The 18,879-nt window shown below is 40.9% G+C and overlaps 1 protein-coding gene across 1 annotated transcript in view; it reads left to right on the top strand.

Annotated features, from left to right (window-relative positions):
• Positions 1 to 18,879, top strand: part of LOC140410553 (rho-associated protein kinase 2-like) — a 374,766-nt gene that overhangs the window by 280,380 nt on the left and 75,507 nt on the right. The window contains exons 21-25 of the mRNA XM_072498789.1: positions 2,360 to 2,463; positions 3,659 to 3,845; positions 6,474 to 6,567; positions 8,267 to 8,361; positions 14,718 to 14,909. Coding sequence (XP_072354890.1) covers positions 2,360 to 2,463; positions 3,659 to 3,845; positions 6,474 to 6,567; positions 8,267 to 8,361; positions 14,718 to 14,909 — 672 coding nt within the window. The remainder of the gene's footprint in view (positions 1 to 2,359; positions 2,464 to 3,658; positions 3,846 to 6,473; positions 6,568 to 8,266; positions 8,362 to 14,717; positions 14,910 to 18,879) is intronic.

Here is an 18,879-nt window from a genome sequence, read left to right as displayed (position 1 = left end):
AATTATTACTGCAACACCCTCTTAGTCTGAAAATATGCAATACCAATTAGATAAAGACTTTTTGAATTTATCTTATTCCTGCTTGTTTTGAAATTGCAAACCAATTTTGGTTAAACTAAACCCTTCCCATGATCAACTTCTAATTTATATAACAAAATACTTAAAGTACGGTTAATCAGAGAGTGAACTTGGGAATTTGGTGAGTTGAGTGAGGGAATTCAGTGCAATGAGGGAGGAGGGCAATTTGTAAGTTATTGAATATTTTGTTCTTTTAAAGTATAGCTCATTGGGAGTGAAAGGGTTTGTAAATTAATTTAGAAAATTATAATTAACACATAATAAAGACAGTAGGACAGTTGCGTTGTCACTGCAGAATGTGGGAGTTTCTGGACACCAGCATGATCTAGGGTGCAAACATCTATAGTGTCAGCGGCTTGAGATGCTTTGGCCCAGAGTCAGTGAGCTGGAGGCCAAGCTGCAGACATTGCGATGCAATAGGGAGGGGGAAATTTAGCTAGATACTTTGTTCCAGAAGACGATCACAATCTTCGGTCAGAGATTTGGTCAGGCTGTGTTGCCTGCTTGGGTTTTAGACATCTGCTTGGTGCTGGAGAGGAATTTGCAGCGGTGGTGGGGGGGGGGTCCCGTCGCTACCAATTACATAGATAGGACTAGGAAAGTGATTCAGCTTAGGAATTTTGAGCAACTAGGGGCAAAATTATAAAGCAGAATCTCAAAGATGGTAATCTCTAGATTATTACTTGAACTACAATAAATTGGGGTCGAGTAAATAAGAATTGATATATAACTGCATAACGCAAAGACTTGGATGGGAGAAATAGGTTTTGATTCATGGGGCACTGGCACCAGTACTGGGGAAAGTGGGTGCTGTGTAACAGGCTTCACCTGAAACATACTATGGGACTTGTGTTCAGGCAAGTTAGGTGAATGGAGCAGTAGAGAGGTCTTTATTTTTTTTAAATGCACTTTATTACAAATACATGTTTTTTTTTTAAAAAAAAGCAATATATACCAACCCACTTCACAAACTATCAGTCCACCGTTTATACAATTTTTCCCCTTTTTATCCTAGCGCGGTCTTTAAATTAAATAATGGGGGGAGGAATTGTGAGAGAGGAAATGTAATAAATACGAAGATAACAGTTAGGTACGAGAGCAGGATAGCGATTTGAATAAAGATAAACCAGTGTGTGGCAGGAAGGGCCATAGTACAAATAATACACCAGCAGATAAGGCTAGATATTCTAAAAGTAGTAAAAAGAGAGTTGAAGGCTCTGTATATGAATGGGTGTAGCATTTGTAACAAAATGGATGATTTGTTAGCAAAGATAGAAATAAATATGTCTGACCTGATAACCACCACGGAGACATGGTTGCAGGGTGACCTTGAAAATTGGAGAGTTCTTGATATTTAGGAAAGATGGGGAGCGAGGAAACGGTGTTATTTAAGATGTCATTAGTAAGAGATGACCGTGGCTCCAAAGAGAAGATGTTGAATCGGTTTGGTTAGAGGTAAGAAATAGGAAAGGTCACTTGCGGGAGTAGCTTTTTAGGCCCCCTAACTCGTTACACTGTGGGACAGAGTACACAAATAAATGGGGCTTGTAGGAAAGATACCGCAATAATCATGAGTGACTTTAGTCATCTTGTACATTGCACAAATCAAATTGGCAAAGGTAACCTGGAAAATTATTTCATAGAGTTTATTGTGGACAATTTCTTAGGGCAATATGTTCCAGGGCCAACCAGGGAGCAGGATATTCTAGGCCTGGTTATGAGTAATGCAGCAGGATTAATCATAACCTCAAGGTGAATGAGCCTGTAGGTGACAGCGATCATAACACAAATAGAAGAAGAAAATGGACTTCAAATTCAAGTGGTACCTAATTCAAAGAAAAATATCAGAATTATAGAGAGCTGGGGCATTTTGTATGTTAATGACTCAAAGTTTGAAATAACTGCAAGAAAGGGAAGAAAATAATTAATAATGAAGAATTGCAAAATGGCTGAAACTAAATCTCAATAAGCATTGTAGATCTAATATACATTTGTCGTGTTTTTCTCATGTAAAATCAGAAGTCCAGTTTAAGAATGTAAAATACTGATTTATTTTTACTTGTAAAGTAGTCTTTATTATTTCATGACAATGCCAATATTTGTTACCCATTCCTAATTGTCCTTGTGAAGGTAGTAATAAGTTGCCGCCTTGAACCACTGCATTCCAAGTGGTGTAGGTGTACCCACAGTGCTGTTAGGAATGGCATTCCAGGCTTATGACCCTGCAATGTTAGAATCCTAGTTTATGACTTATGTTATTTGCTGCTTTTAAATTTTGCAGACTTTGTACAAGACTCAAGTAAGGGAACTGAAGGAAGAATGTGAAGAGAAAAGCAAGCTTTGTAAAGATTTGCAGCAAAAAATGCAAGAGTTGCAAGATGAGAGGTGGGAATTCAGTTCACTGATACAATCTCAGAACAATCTTGTTTTGGTTTGAAACATAGTCTTAAATATACCTCTATTGAACTTTTAGCATTTCTATATTTCTCAATCTTCAATAGAAAGAGTTCAAAACTTAAAAGCCCTGAATTTCCAGGTAATACATTTGTAACGTATTTATCACACGATTTGACCAGAAAATAATATGTATTCAAAATGAAATGAAGTTTATAGCTTGTGAAATTGCCCATCTATGAAAGTGGAAGTCTAGTTCACAGTCTAGTCCACATTTATACAGTGAATGGTAGAACCCTCAAGAGTATTGAAAGTCAAAGAGATCTAGGAGTACAGGTCCACAGGTCATTGAAAGGGGCAACACAGGTGGAGAAGGTAGTCAAGAAGGCATGCTGGCCTTCATTGGCCGGGGCATTGAGTATAAGAATTGGCAAGTCATGTTGCAGCTGTATAGAACCTTAGTTAGGCCACACTTGGAGTATAGTGTTCAATTCTGGTCGCCACACTACCAGAAGGATGTGGAGGCTTTAGAGAGGGTGCAGAAGAGATTTACCAGAATGTTGCCTGGTATGGAGGGCATAAGCTATGAGGAGCGGTTGAATAAACTCGGTTTGTTCTCACTGGAACGAAGGAGGTTGAGGGGCGACCTGATAGAGGTATACAAAATTATGAGGGGCATAGACAGAGTGGATAGTCAGAGGCTTTTCCCCAGGGTAGAGGGGTCAATTACTAGGGGGCATAGGTTTAAGGTGAGAGGGGCAAGGTTTAGAGTAGATGTACGAGGCAAGTTTTTTACGCAGAGGGTAGTGGGTACCTGGAACTCGCTACCGGAGGAGGTAGTGGAAGCAGGGACGATAGGGACATTTAAGGGGCATCTTGACAAATATATGAATAGGATGGGAATAGAAGGATACGGACCCAGGAAGTGTAGAAGATTGTAGTTTAGTCGGGCAGTATGGTCGGCACGGGCTTGGAGGGCCGAAGGGCCTGTTCCTGTGCTGTACATTTCTTTGTTCTTTGTTCTAGTCTTTAAATAGTCTATACTGATCAATCATCTTTCCTGATTACATATTCGTGAGACAAGACCTGAATTACTAAGAATTAAGGTCTAATTATGATGTGTTGCTTTGTGTGCACACCACTCAGACAAAATGTGCTGATTAAACTGATTTTCATTTCTCTGCAGAGATTCTTTGGCAGCACAACTTGAGATTACACTAACAAAGGCAGACTCCGAACAACTTGCACGCTCAATTGCAGAGGAACAGTATTCTGACCTGGAGAAAGAAAAAATTATGAAGGAACTAGAAATTAAAGAGATGATGGCAAGGCACAAGCAGGAGCTGGCTGAAAAGGATGCTACAATTGCGTCTGTGAGTAAAATTCTTATTATGCAAATAATCAAATGTTGTGAATAGGAGAATTGAAACATAATTGACAAGTGGTAGTACTGAAATTTCTTTTTTTGCCCAGTGCACCTGCTCAGTCCTTTCTATGTATTCAAAAATTGAGTGCATCTTGTAAGTGATAGGTACCATAAAGCAGTCTTGAGGCATATTGGCCTTGATATTAACAGAAATTTTAGGAACAGTTTTCTAGCCACAACCAACAAGACTGAGAGATGTGGTGCCCTGAGACATTGAAGTATTGTGCACAGTTTTGGTCCCCTTATTTGAGGAAAGATGTAGTGACATTGGAGGCAGTTCAGAGGAGGTTCACCAGATTGATTCCAGAGATGAGGGGTTTAATTTTATGAAGAGATATTGAGCAGTTTAGGCCTGTACTCTCTAGAGTTTAGAAGAATGAGGGGAGATCAAATTGAGGTATACAAGATGCTAAAAGGTATGGATAAGGTAGATGTGGAGTGGATGCTTCCTCTTGTGGGGCATTCTAGAACCAGAGGTCATAGTCTTACCAAATTTAAACTAGATTTGAGGAGAAACTACTCTCTCTCTCTCTCTCTCTCTCTCTTCCCCCCCCCCCAAGGGTTGTGAATCTGTGGCATTTGCTACCCCAGAGTGCGGTGGATGCTGGGACAGTGAGTAAATTTAAGGAGGAGTTAGACAGATTTTTAATCAGTAATGTGTTGAAGGGTTACGGAGAACGGGCGGTAGAGATGAGGCCATGATGAGATCAGCCAAGATCGTATTGAATGGTGGAGCAGGCTCAAGAGGCTAAATTCTCTATTCCTGCTCCTAGTTCTTATGTTCTGAGAAAGAACTATTCTGTCTAATTCCACCTTCCAGCTTTTGGTCTGTCGCCCTGTACGTGACAGCACCTCAAGCACAAATCTGGTGTCCTTGATTAATAAGGGGATTTCTTGATTGAAAAGGAAACCAGGGATAATTGGGATGAGGAACATATCGGCAGCCATGATCGAATTACAGAGCGGACTCAATGGACCGAACGGCCTAATTCTGCTCCTATATCTTATGGTCTTAGGGGGAGGCCTGGATATTGGGTAGGGGAGGTATTGATGGGGCTTGATGAGATCAGTGGAGGAGCAGCAGAGATAATAGCTGATGCCTCCTTAGGAGAAGTTTGGGGTGGAGGATGCAAGACATGGGCATGGAGAACATTGGGGGTGGGGGAGGTTATGGTCCTTGAAGGAGATGATCTGCAGGTGGATATCAGGAGAAATTTGTATTGCTGCAAGGACAGAGCTGAGGAGCATGGATTCCTGTCACTTTGGGGGCTATCAGGGGTGGCTTGGGCAGGGATGGAAGCATTCCTGCTCATTCTGTCTCATAAGCAGTGCTGCAAAGTGCATCCTTTCTTATTCCTTGCCCATCAACCCCTTGAACTGTCAGGTTTGCAAAAGCTTGGGAAACCCAGCACACCAGCCACAGAGCCTCATTAAAATATTTAAATAATTGACCCACCTCTTGGGAGCAGGTTGCTTATTTACACCTCTTTTCTCACCACCATCCCCAAAACACTTCACCGCCTGTGATGCCTCAGTTAAAACTGGAAGTAGGTGGATTCACGTGGATGAGTTTTGAAAATTTCTCCATTTTACCTTCCGTTCCAACCCAAACGCATCTATTTGTGGGATTTAAGAATACTCCCATTGCTGTTGTAATTACACTTAAATCAGAATTTTAGTTGGAGAGAAATGCTCGATTCCACATATGGAGTTGAAGTGGTTGTGGGTGGAAGTGAAAATCTGAACAGGTGGGCTGGTAAGCGGAAATCATGTTTGCTGATGTTTTAGAGCACTGAGGGTTGAGGGTTTAGTGAAAAGTTTAATTGATTTCTGTGATACACTTTGAATATTATTTATCACACTGTCTACTGAAAGCTTTGGCAAGTAAAGAGTGAAATAACTCAAAATATAACCACAATCCAAAATCTCTGGCATTCATAGAAAAAAATGCAATAATCTTTATTTCAAGATACAAAATTCAGAAACTAAACACTGATTGGAATTTAAAGCTAATTTGCAACACTATTGTTTTCTTTTAAGAAGCCTCAAGTGCCTAACATCTACCAGGAAAATTTCTTCCATTGATGAAGCAAACTTTCATTGGGCACAAGTTTGATGAATTGTAAACTGCTGGGGTGTGCACTTTGGAACTATTAAACAACTACCAAGATATGCTAGTTGAAGAAAATTATGCATTTGTGTAACTTGGATAGTTTTAATTTCATAGCTGGTTTCATAGGGTTTACCCTTTGGCCCATCGAGTCTGCACCGGGCCTGGGAAAGAGCACCCCACTTAAGCCTATCGTAACCCAATAACCCCACCTAACCTTTTTTGGACACTATGGACAATTTAGCATGGCCAATCCACCTAACCTGCACATCTTTGGACTGTGGGAGGAAACCGGAGCACCCGGAGGAAACCCACGCAGACACGGGGAGAATGTGCAGACTCCGCAGACAGTGACCCAAGCCGGGAATCGAACCAGGGACCCTGGAGCTGTGAAGCAACTGTGCTAACCACTGTGCTACTGTGCTGCCCATTTTAAATATTGAAATATTTTAATTTGCTATTTAGCTGGAGGAGACGAATAGAATGCTGACTGCCGATGTAGCAAATCTTGCAAATGAGAAGGAGGAACTGAACAATAAAATGAAGGAGCTTCAGGACCGTGAGTACAATTTTAATTTCAAAATAAAACATAGATGTGTCAGTTCCTTTGTGCTCTCTCAACCCAGTTGTTAGTGAATGTTCAATTTGATATTAAAGGAGAAATTTATATAGCACCTTATATCCTAAAAGCTTGACAACCAACAATTTGCACAGTTTTATGGTCTTGGTGGAGACCAGTAATGTGTTTAGTATTTTTCTAAGAATCTAAAACCTCCAGTATTTACTAAGAGTGAAGCCGCAAAGTTCACGGTTTAAAACAAATGAATTTTACTGCACCAAAATGCAAGAACATGAATTCTAATAACAACACCCTATTTTAAATAAGAGTAAAGATTAATAGTACAAAGAACTCAGTTACTAAGGGCGGGATTTTCTGATGGCGGGGATCATCCAGTCCCGCTGATGTCTCCAGCAATTTGCATTGCCCTCACGCCCCACTGGCAGGGAACCTGTCATAGGGATCGCTATCAGTGGGACCGGAAGGTCCCACCGATGGGAAGGGTCAGAAAATCCTGCCCTTATGATCTGAGCCAAACTCCTTAAAACCACATTCCTTTTAAACCCATTAGACTTGCACGCCAAAACTCAAGTCACATACTTAACACAATTTGGAAGATTTACCACTTGGCCTGAGTACTGCTTTGCAGTTTCGTACAAGAGTTAATATTTTGTGGGTCTCTGCTTACTCCCAATAGTTTCAAACTCCCCAGACAACACGGGCGTCTTAAGTGTAGTCACCTCGGGCTTGAACTTTCCGGGTCCTAATATCTTTATTTCTGGATTTTGGCGCTATGATTCTTGCTCCCATTCGCTCTCTCGCTTGCTCTCTATTTGGATATACCAGAACTTTAACTCGCTGTACAAATCCTTTAATTTTCCCCCTCTTTTAGCGAACGCACAATTTCAACTGAACTCTGTTTGAAAGCGATGTTTTCTCTTCTACAGCCTGTGTATTCCAAAACCAAAGACTAAAACTGCTTGAACACAGATGCAGGCTAACTGATCACATGATCATTTACTAATCCTTTTCAGAGAAACCTAGTTCTTAAAGAGACCATCATCCCAAGGTAAAACGTATTTTCCCCCCAAAAAAAACACATGGACCAGCACAGAGGGTTTATGGTGACTTCATTGAGTTGCCCTAGAGCTCTATTAATGTTGTGATAAATTAAATAGTGTCAGACCATAGAAAAGCTATAATAAAAGCAAATTACTGCAGATGCTGGAATCTGAAACAAAAGAAACCGGAGCACCCAGAGGAAACCCGCACTAACATGGGGAGAAAGTGCAAAGTCCACCAGTCACCCAAGGCTGGAATTGAACCCGCGTCCCTGGCGTGCTAACCATTGCGCCACCGTGCCATGCATGGAAAACATTTATGAAGAGATACAGCTAAAGTATACTGTCTCCATTCTAAGCGTAGAAATGTTTTATTTCTTAATTTGTATTGCATATATTTCCTGTTGCTGCAAGTCATTTTTATATCAAAATATTTTGAGGTGCGTAACATCTTCTACAGAAGTCATTTCGAAATCCCTCTGCCAAATTAAAGTCTCATATCTTGTTAGTCTACTTATACATCAAGAGATCCATTAACTGCCTTGATTTGTTCGGTAATTTGTACCAAATAAATCTATGAAAGTCTGCTGCAAAACTCGGCATGTTAAAATTTCAAATGTTTTTTTGTTTTATTTCAGAGATTCAGAAGCTGAAAGAAGAGGATGCAAATTTAGCCAATATAAAATTTCAATTTGACAAACAGCTGCTGAATGAGAGGACACTAAAAACACAGGTAAACACAATAGGATCATATTTTAATTGTTAACACAGTTCCCAGCATGTTCCTGCTTAAATTTGTTCAAATGTAATTTTTATCTGCGCAGTGGCATTTTCTGGCAGTAAAATTATGTCGCTTTCAGCACTATTCATGGACATCCTTAATTTGACCCTATTGCTACGGTGTGCTGGTATAGTCTCTACATTTTCCTAGGTTTTCTCTCCAAATATGACCCGTGTCAAAAATGTTGCAACGGTCAATGTCAGCATTTGTTTTCTTCTCTTGAACCAGCCACTCAGAACTGCACAAGGAGCATTCTTATTTGCTTTTGATTGAATACTTTCATCCTCTTACTTTCATTGGAAAAAATAGCCTGTATCTATTACACTTCCTCCGAACATTTAAGACAGTTTGCCTTGTGATGTGTTTGAGGAGCAAAACCACATCTTCTGCACTCTTTCATGCTACTTGCTAATTTTCCTTTACGTTTTGGAATCAAGTTATCTTTCATAGAATCAGGAATAGGCAAATAGTCAATCCTACCAGTTCTCCCATAGAGATGACGCTGCAGACAGGTAGGTGAGGCTGAGGTTCAGTAGGTTTTTTTCCCCCTGAATTGGTTTCCCCACTACCCTTTGCAGTCCTGTCTGACAGTTCTGGTATTTAAGTAAGACACCCTTTGGAGATTACCTTAAAGCATGTAACAACAGCAAAGAGAAGAATATGTCAATGAGTGCCAGAACACAATCCTTGTTGTCTCCACTGCAGATCACAAAGGGTCTCGATATTGCCCCATCACAGTTGACCTTGCCCATCATGTTGTCATTGAAAGTGGAGATTACACCGAGCAGCTTTGCGGGCAGCCAATTTGCCCCAGCAGCTTAAACTGCCTCTGCTCACATGGTCGGGAACCATGGTAAGATCAATGCTTAAATTTATAGTGGTCTGCTATGTTCAAGGCATTTTGCTGGCGGACTAAGATCATCATGTCAATGATAGATTTCCAGTTTTGAAACCAGACTGGGATTGGAGATAGAAACATTCAGCCAGGATCTGCAGTTTGACAAGGACAACATTGGCAAATGCTTTTCCCATGCTGCTCAGCAAGGAGATGCCTCAATAGTTGTTGCAATCACAAAGTCACCCTTGTTCTTGTCCAGACTGTCAATCTTTGCATCATGCCAATCCTGGGGCACTGCCCTCTCCTTCCAGCAGAGAATGCAGATTCTACCGGAGTGCTGGTTTGATGAGTTCAGGCGATATAGCATCAGGACCTGGAGCTTTGCCCAGGCCAAGCGAGTCAACAGCTTTGTCAAGCTCCTCCATTGTTGGTTTGTACCCAGCTCTTCCATGATGGGCAGGCTTTATATGGTGTCTCGAGCTTCACTGGCGATGGTGTTTGACTTGCAACAACCCACTAAATGATAGAAAAAGTTTCCAATGCCTCCCCCTCCACCTGCCACTTCACGCTGATCTATTCAGCCCACCCAAGGTTCGACTCCCATCAAGAAGGACGATTCGGAACAACCCTCCCAGATGGGATTTCAATGCAAATTCCACCTGGACAAATAAATGGGAATCATTTAGACATGACGACCAAGGACCTGGTCTCAAACCCAACCCAGCAGCTGCCTGGTTTTAACCTTCTGAGGAAGGAATGGTCCATCCTTAACAGGTTCAGGACCTGCCAAGTCCCCTGTTTGGCCAACCTTCACAGATGGGTCATTAGTTCACTAAGTAAATAAATATTTTCCCTGGAGTACAACTGAAGCTAGTGTTTCCACCCATCTCCCCAGTTTCTTACAGATGTTGATGACCTCAGTTTTGATTTTCAGTGGAGCTGTTTTCTTTGTTGATGAACCTGTTGCATTTTTGATCCTTTCACATGTACCCCTAGCATTCCTTTTGTTGAAATATATCTGTGTATTCTGGCAACGTTGTAACCAGTAGTTATTGACGCACTACCTATTTATCTGTTAGACTTTACTTTGTACAGCTCTGTGTACATTGGGTTTTTTTGCTTGGATTTCTCTTGCAATTAATGAGAGCAGACTGCTTGACATCAATGACTGGTTCCATCACAGTGACGTTTGTCTTGACCAATCAACATTTTTTCCATTCTTGCTTCCCATATGTTGAGTGTATGGTATTTGTTGGTGGTGTCTTGAAATATGTTCCATTTTGTTTCTGCACTTTTGTGTGTGAACGCCAAGGAGCACGTGTTCAATCAAGTCAAGGAACTGTTGGTTTCTATCTGGGTATGGCTGATACGAGGGCGGCATTTCTGCTTTGAATGAAAAACGTAATGGGTTACACCCTAATCCTGTTGCACACCAGGTGGTCATCTCTGACACAGTGAGCATAGTGGTAGCTGCCTGTGTTGACTATGTTTTTGAATGAGTCCCATCCAATGATGGCGAAGGCCAGATCCAACCAATGGTCTTTCGCCTCTGTAGCGGAGCACACAATTGGAGCATAAACACGTACAAAGTTAACTGGCCCTTTTTTAGTTGAGAGACAGATGAGAGAACCCATTCTGCACCATTTTTGTACGAAGTCTTACAACACCAGGTTAAAGTCCAACAGGTTTGTTTCGATGTCACTAGCTTTCGGAGCGCTGCTCCTTCCTCAGGTGAGGAAGGAGCAGCGCTCCGAAAGCTAGTGACATCGAAACAAACCTGTTGGACTTTAACCTGGTGTTGTAAGACTTCGTACTGTGCTCACCGCAGTCCAACGCCGGCATCTCCACATCATGGGCACCATTTTTGGGCAGTTCTGTCATTGAGACTAGCAAGCTCCTTACAGCGAAGCCTGCACATAAGCAATTAAGAGGAAGTTAGATGCCACATGGCGATGTTTGCATTTGCTGATAGGGTTATAAGTAGAGAGCTAGAAGCAAGTACAGATGCTAGCATGCCAGTTGGGCCAAATGGCCTGTTTCTATGCTGCAGACTCCATGTAACACCATGAAGGATTTGTAGGGTACATATTCTTAAAGTCACCTCCGTTTTGGCCGCCATCCATTTGTTTTCTGTATGGGACGAGCACAAGTCTGTGCAACCTTTCCTCATAATTGAGTCATGTTAGCTGCGGTAGACTTCTAGTGAATCTGCACAGCACCTCCTCTAAGGCTTGTAAATCCATCCTGATGCGGTACGGTGCCCAAAATTGAAGGCAGTATTCCAGATGTGTTTTAACCAGAGCTTTATAGAACTTCAGCATAATTTCCATCTTTTTGAATTCTTTTCCTCTTAAGATGAAGACTATTCCATTCACCCTTTTAAATTATTTTTTGTACCTGTCCACAAGATTTTAGTGAATTAAGTACGTGGACTCCTAAAATTTGACTGCTCATCCACAGTTCTGAGTTCTTCACCAAAATATCCTGATCCACCTTCCTAGAGTTTGAAGTGGATAACCTCAACAGCTTTCTGCTTCCAACTACACTACTTATTGTGCCACTTAACTTGGTATCATCAGCAAACATGGATCTCCATTCCTTTATTTGAGTTATTGATAAATATATGAAAAACTGAGATGGGGTTGTCAAACTTGCCGGGTACAGGACATATCGATTGTCTCAGCTCTGTTTCCTATCTCCTAACCAATTCTCCATTTTCTTTCAAAGGTTTGCCTCCAAACTCCCGCACTTACATTTTTCTGAATGGTCTCTTGTATGGAACTTTATCCCATGTCTCTGGAAACTCAGAAATAATATCCACAGGCACTCCTGCACCTACCACAATTGTGATCCCCTCAGAAAATTCAACTAGGTTAATTAAATATGGCCTACACTTTACAAATCCATGCCAACTCTCATTGCTCAATTCATTGTTGGTCAGGTATTTGCTCACTCTGTCCCCAGTAACAGATCATAGAATTCACAGTGAAGAAGGTGGCCATTCGGTCCCTGAAAGAACACCCTACCTATGCCCACACCTCCACCCTATCCCCGTAACCCAGCAACCCCCCCCCCAAACCTTTGGGCACTAAGAGGCAATTTAGCGTGCCCAATCCACCTAACCTGCACATCTTTGGACTATGGGAGGAAACCGGAGCACCCAGAGGAAACCCACGCAGACACCGGGCGAACGTGCAAACTTCGCACAGACAGTGACCCAAGCCAGGAATTGAACCCGGGTCCCTTGCACTGTGAAGTAACAGTGCTAACCACTGTGCTACCATGCTGCCCCAGATTCCAGTTAACTCCCCGCAAGAAATGATAGACAATAGATGGTGGAGATTTTTCTATGTTCAATCACATTATTTATGGCTCACATTTACTTTTTAGCTCAAAGTCCTTTAAAGTTTCCAAAGGACTTTAGTAACCATGTTAACATTTTTCAGTTAAAATCTGAAAAATGTTAAATTAAATGTAAGTTCTTGAGTTGATAAAAGTTAGTAAGTTTTAAAAATAATGTACAGACTAGTTCTGTTGCAATTACATTTGTAGTTGATCCTTTTAAGTTCATAAGATATCAGAGCCGAATTAGGCCATTCGGACTATCGGGTCTGTTCTGCCATTCGATCATGGCTGATATGTTCCTCATCTGTTACCTACAATGCTACAGACCAAGAGCTGAATTGCAAAATCGGTCAGAGCATCTCCTACCTAGAACACATGAACTAGGAGCGGAGTAGGCATTTTCGCCTCCCGAGCCTAACACCCTCAATGTGATCATGGCTGATTCCATCATGGCCTCAACTCCATTGTCCTGCCCATTCTCCATAACCCTTCAACCCATTACCAATTAAAAAATCTATCTAATTTCTCCTTAAATGTACTTACTGTCCCTGCATCCACCGCACTCTGCGGTAGCGAATTCCACAGATTCACAGCCCTTTGGGAGAAGTAGATTCTCCTCAAATCTGTTTTAAATTTGCTACCTCTTATTCTAAGATTATGACCTCTCGTTTTAGAATGCACCACAAGAGGAAGCATCTGCTCCATCTACTTCGAGTAACTCTGGAGAGTATAGGCCTAAACTGTTCAATCTCTCCTCATATGACAAACCCCTCATCACCGGAATCAATCTAGTGAGCCTCCTCTGAACTGCCTCCAGTGCCACTACATCTTTCCTCAAATAAGGGGAACAAAACTGTGCACAATACTCCAAGTGCGGTCTCACCAATGTCTTGTGTAGTTGCAACAACACTTCCTTACCTTTATACTCAATTCCGTTTGCTATAAATGCCAACATTCCATTTGCTTTCCTTCTTACTTGCTGTGCCTGCATGCTAGTTTTCTGTGACTCATGCACGAGGACACCCAAATCTCTCTGCATTAGAGCACCCCAAAGTGTCTCCCCATTTAGATAATAAGTTGCCTTCCCATTTTTTTCAACCAAAACTTGGTCTTAGATAAAAGTTTATGATTTGCATCTCCAGTGGTCCATTTTGTTAATCATACATGCATCATTAGTTAGTGTTACTATACATGAAAATGGAAGATTACAGTGAAGAATTTCAAACACCCCACAAATTGCAGACAATAGAGAAAATGGCGGGAGAATCAATTTTTCTTGATAATTCCAAATGTTTAAACATCACCAATGATTTCATGGTAAACTGGATCAAAATTATTTTAAAATTAATCATTTCAATTTATGGAATCTTATATTATAGTTTGTCTTTGGATAGGCTTTTGGAATGGAACTCACTTTTTCATTGATAAACTGCTTTGAGGCATAAATGATACAAGCATATTTCTTCAGCAGTAAGCACAGAACATTGGTGGGTAGTAAATTAAATTAAACCAGCCTCTGAAGAGTAATTTATTTTGCTACATAGTAATGGCCCCTTGAGTTATATCTTTTTTGAAGAAATCTAAATAAATATCTGATTTGGATTGGAATTGAAGAGTTTAAAGGTAAGTATAAACGGAGTCAATCATAAAACGAAGACAGTACCGTGATTCCTTAGAGATATGTAAATGTCCTGCTAAGGAATGTGGTTAGATAAAGTTGAATAATGTAGGTTATGGGGTTGATTGAATATTTAGGAAATTTACTCAATAATTGGATCATGAGGATAAATTCTTCAAAAACTTTCCAAGTGCTGTAAACTTTTCTTTTTATAAATTTCAAGTACCCAATTCTTTTTTCCAATTAAGGGGCAATTTAGCGTGGCCAGTCCACCTACCCTGTACATCTTTGGGTTTTGGGAGTGAGACCCACGCAGACACTGGGAGAATGTGCAAACTCCACACGGACAGTGACCTGGGGTCAGGATCGAACCCGGTTCCTCGGTGCCGTGAAGCAGCAGTGCCCAAACCAAGTACACTGATTGAGCCCATGGGTGAAACAAATTATTAATTGTAGAAGAAACAACGTTCTCCACTGGAAATTCACATGACAATTATCGTGTTTTAGGCTGTCAATAAATTAGCCGAGATTATGAATCGAAAGGACATGAAGAAGGACCATAGCAGACGTGGAACTGACACTGACGTTCGTAAAAAAGAAAAAGAAAATCGAAAACTTCAATTGGAGCTGAGGTCAGAGCGGGAAAAGTTAACACAAATGATGATTAAATACCAAAGAGAGCTGAATGAAATGCAAGCGGTAAGATTGTACATGCTGTTTGTCATACAGGCAAAGATAAAAACAATTGCTATTCAATTGATTAAAGCAGTTTGTGTTGTGAAATGTACAGTTCTGACCATACTGTTCTGTTGTAGTACTTGGATGTTTTGATACTGCTGATTTCATCATAATTACTTCTAATGATCAGTTAATAATGCATGTTTTGAGTAATTTGTTGAACTTGGTCCTATAGATGCAGTCCAAAATATAGAAAAAAGGAACAGGCTAGGATAGTAAAAATTTTAAATCCCTAAGAGCAGACGGTTTGCACTATAATTGCAAGCCGTCCTGTTTTGTTAATTTGCTGCATAATGGTTTTGAAAATTTTAGAAGTAATTGAAGGGCTGGTTGTCACAATATTCTCTTATTGTTCCCATCAAATTGTAATTTTCAAATCTCTAAAGCATTTTGGAATTGCTTGTATTTTGTAAAAATAATGCATTAATTTAGTTCGTAAAATTTGGCATAATTTTGTGTGTTTGATGTTCTTTCGATGTTGTAGTGTTCACTGACAATATATTTAGGATTTTAATAATGATAAAATCAAAGAAGAATTTGTATCCTGAGTTGATAATTTCTCAGGGCTTTATGATGAATGAATTATGTTTTCTTTAATAGTAACAATTTATTTTTTGCAAATTTGGATATCTTGCAATCCCTACTTTCCCTGCTTGACCATATCCTCTTTAGCTTAGAATGGATTATCTGTTGTCTTTGCAATTGCCCTCAACAACAGTATGTATGATTAATTTTCCTGACAGTTTGCAACACTTACTTCTCCCAACCTAGTAGACCACCCACTGACATAAAGGATGGGGAGCAAGGGACTTGCCAATTGGGGATACTTGAAAGGTTTAAGCCTTCAAAATGGGAACTTGGCACTTCGATGCTGTGTCAATTCAGATACTGCAAGATTATGATTAGGAAAAGAAGTTTAACACAACCTCTGAATGCTACCTAGCTTAAAGATGGGCTTTGTTCAAATAATTGCTGTGCATTGCAAGGCTAAGTAGAAGTCATAGTTGCAGCCTCAAACTGGTGAGGAACATTATTCTGAAAGTTCACTCCGTACTAAGCTATTGGTAGAACTTTAATTTATAGTGATTAAAATAATTTTTCCTTCGCAAAAATGCCTTACTAAACATTATTGTTTCATTTGATGCATCCTTTGTTGTATCATATTTGTAGGTTGTAATGTAATACTTGATGTAATCCTATCAATCTATTTTCCTAGCAGAAGCTATAGCCCACTAGGCAAGACATTAACAGATTTAATAATTATTCATATTGCGTAGCCTATATGTAGAATGTGGAAACTCTGCGATATAGTCAGTCAGAACTGCATTTTTTCTCCTTTCTCTTTCCAACTCCCCATATGTTCTACACAAGCATCCATGTGTGTCCGCACATACAAAAGCACATCTTAATTACTCCATTCTTCTTAACACCGTGTTTTTAAAAAATGCGATTGTTAGTACTCTATTAAGAGTTCAAGCAGAGAGCAAACTCCTTTGTAGTCAACTGGTAACAAAATAAGATGAGGGCTGAGTGAAAATTCTACTTTCATAGCAGGAATTTAGCTAGAATAGACCTGAGGGAAGAGGAATATTGTGGTTTCATTTAAATTTAGGTTGATAGCAATATAAATTTAAATGCAATTTGATTAGCATTTCCCGTAAGAAAGAACGGTGAAGCACAATTCCTACAAGATATAGAAGTTTCAAACATAAATGCATGGGAAATTAGATTATTTAAAGTTAAGACCTCTGAATTTGTATCAGAATTGAAGACAATCAGACATTGGGGGAGAGGTCGAGGGAGGGTCAGGGGATGGGGAGAGGTAGAGCGAGGGGCAGGGGATGAAAGATGTTGCAGTAAGAAGAGCTTGAGGGTAGTCAACCTACTGAGAGATGGTGCCTTGCACTTGGAGAGGAAGGAGACTGGTGGCTATGTACACGTCAGGGAAAGCAACAAAGGACTGACGAGAACAGGAAACTTGATAGTAAATTGCCTTCTCTCAACAATACCTTCTAATATTTTCTCTATGACATTTTAAGTTAACTGGCCTAAAGCTTAACTGGCTTGCTGTCTCCTTCCCAAGGAGTTGTATTGCTATTTTCCAGTCTAATGGAACCTTGCCCTAATCTAGGGAATTTTGGAAAATTAAAACCAATGCATCAACTATCGTTCTAGCCATTTATTTTAAGACCCTGGGATGGTGTCTGTCAGATCCCAGGGATTTGTCACTCTGCAGCTCCAACAATTTGCTCAATGGAATTTCCCTGGTGATTGTAATTTTCCTGAGTTCCTCCCTTCCTTCAAACAAAGAACAAAGAAATGTACAGCACAGGAACAGGCCCTTCGGCCCTCCAAGCCCGTGCCGACCATGCTGCCCGACTAAACTACAATCTTCTACACTTCCTGGGTCCGTATCCCTCTATTCCCATCCCATTCATGTATTTGTCAAGATGCCCCTTAAATGTCACTATCATCCCTGCTTCCACCACCTCCTCCGGTAGCGAGTTCCAGGCACCCACTACCCTCTGTGTAAAAAAAACTTGCCACGTACATCTACGCTATACCTTGCCCCTCTCACCTTAAACCTATGCCCCCTAGTAATTGACCCCTCTACCCTGGGGAAAAGCCTCTGACTATCCACTCTGTCTATGCCCCTCATAATTTTGTAGACCTCTATCAGGTCGCCCCTCAAACTCCTTCGTTCAAGTGAGAACAAACCGAGTTTATTCAACCGCTCCTCATAGCTAATGCCCTCCATACCAGGCAACATTCTGGTAAATCTCTTCTGCACCCTCTCTAAAGCCTCCACATCCTCCTGGTAGTGTGGCGACCAGAATTGAACACTATACTCCAAGTGTGGCCTAACTAAGGTTCTGTACAGCTGCAACATGACTTGCCAATTCTTATACTCAATGCCCCGGCCAATGAAGGCAAGCATGCCGTATGCCTTCTTGACTACCTTCTCCACCTGTGTTGCCCCTTTCAGTAACCTGTGGACCTGTACTCCTAGATCTCTCTGACTTTCAATACTCTTCAGGGTTCTACCATTCACTGTATATTCCCTACCTGCATTAGACCTTCCAAAATGCATTACCTCACATTTGTCCGGATTAAACTCCATCTGCCATCTCTCTGCCCAAGTTTCCAAACAATCTAAATCCTGCTGTATCCTCTGACAGTCCTCATCGCTATCCGCAATTCCACTAACCTTTGTGTCGTCTGCAAACTTACTAATCAGACCAGTTACATTTTCCTCCAAATCATTTATATATACTACAAACAGCAAAGGTCCCAGTACTGATCCCTGCAGAACACCACTGGTCACCGTCCTCCAATTAGAAAGTCATCCTTCCATTGCTACTCTCTGCCTTCTATGACCTAGCCAGTTCTGTATCCACCTTGCCAGCTCACCCCTAATCCCGTGTGACTTCACCTTTTGTACTAATCTACCATGAGGGACCTTGTCAAAGGCCTTACTGAAGTCCATATAGACAACATCCACTGCCCGACCTGCATCAATCATCTTTGTGACCACCTCGAAAAACTCTTCTCAAGTTAGTGAGATACGACCTCCCCTTCACAAAACCATGCTGCCTCTCACTAATACGTCCATTTGCTTCCAAATGGGAGTAGATTCTGTCTCGAAGAATTCTCTCCAATAATTTCCCTACCACTGAAGTAAGGCTCACCGGCCTGTAGTTCCCTGGATTATCCTTGCTACCCTTCTTAAACAGAGGAACAACATTGGCTATTCTCCAGTCCACCGGGACATCACCTGAAGCCAGTGAGGATCCAAAGATTTCTGTCAAGACCTCAGCAATTTCCTCTCCAGCCTCCTTCAGTATTCTGGGGTAGATCCCATCAGGCCCTGGGGACTTATCTACCTAATATTTTTTAAGACGCTCAACACCTCGTCTTTTTGGATCTCAAT

The sequence above is a fragment of the Scyliorhinus torazame genome, chromosome 4 (assembly GCF_047496885.1).
Source record: "Scyliorhinus torazame isolate Kashiwa2021f chromosome 4, sScyTor2.1, whole genome shotgun sequence".
Classification (NCBI taxonomy): domain Eukaryota; kingdom Metazoa; phylum Chordata; class Chondrichthyes; order Carcharhiniformes; family Scyliorhinidae; genus Scyliorhinus; species Scyliorhinus torazame.
This window is presented reverse-complemented; position numbering and strand designations above follow the sequence as displayed.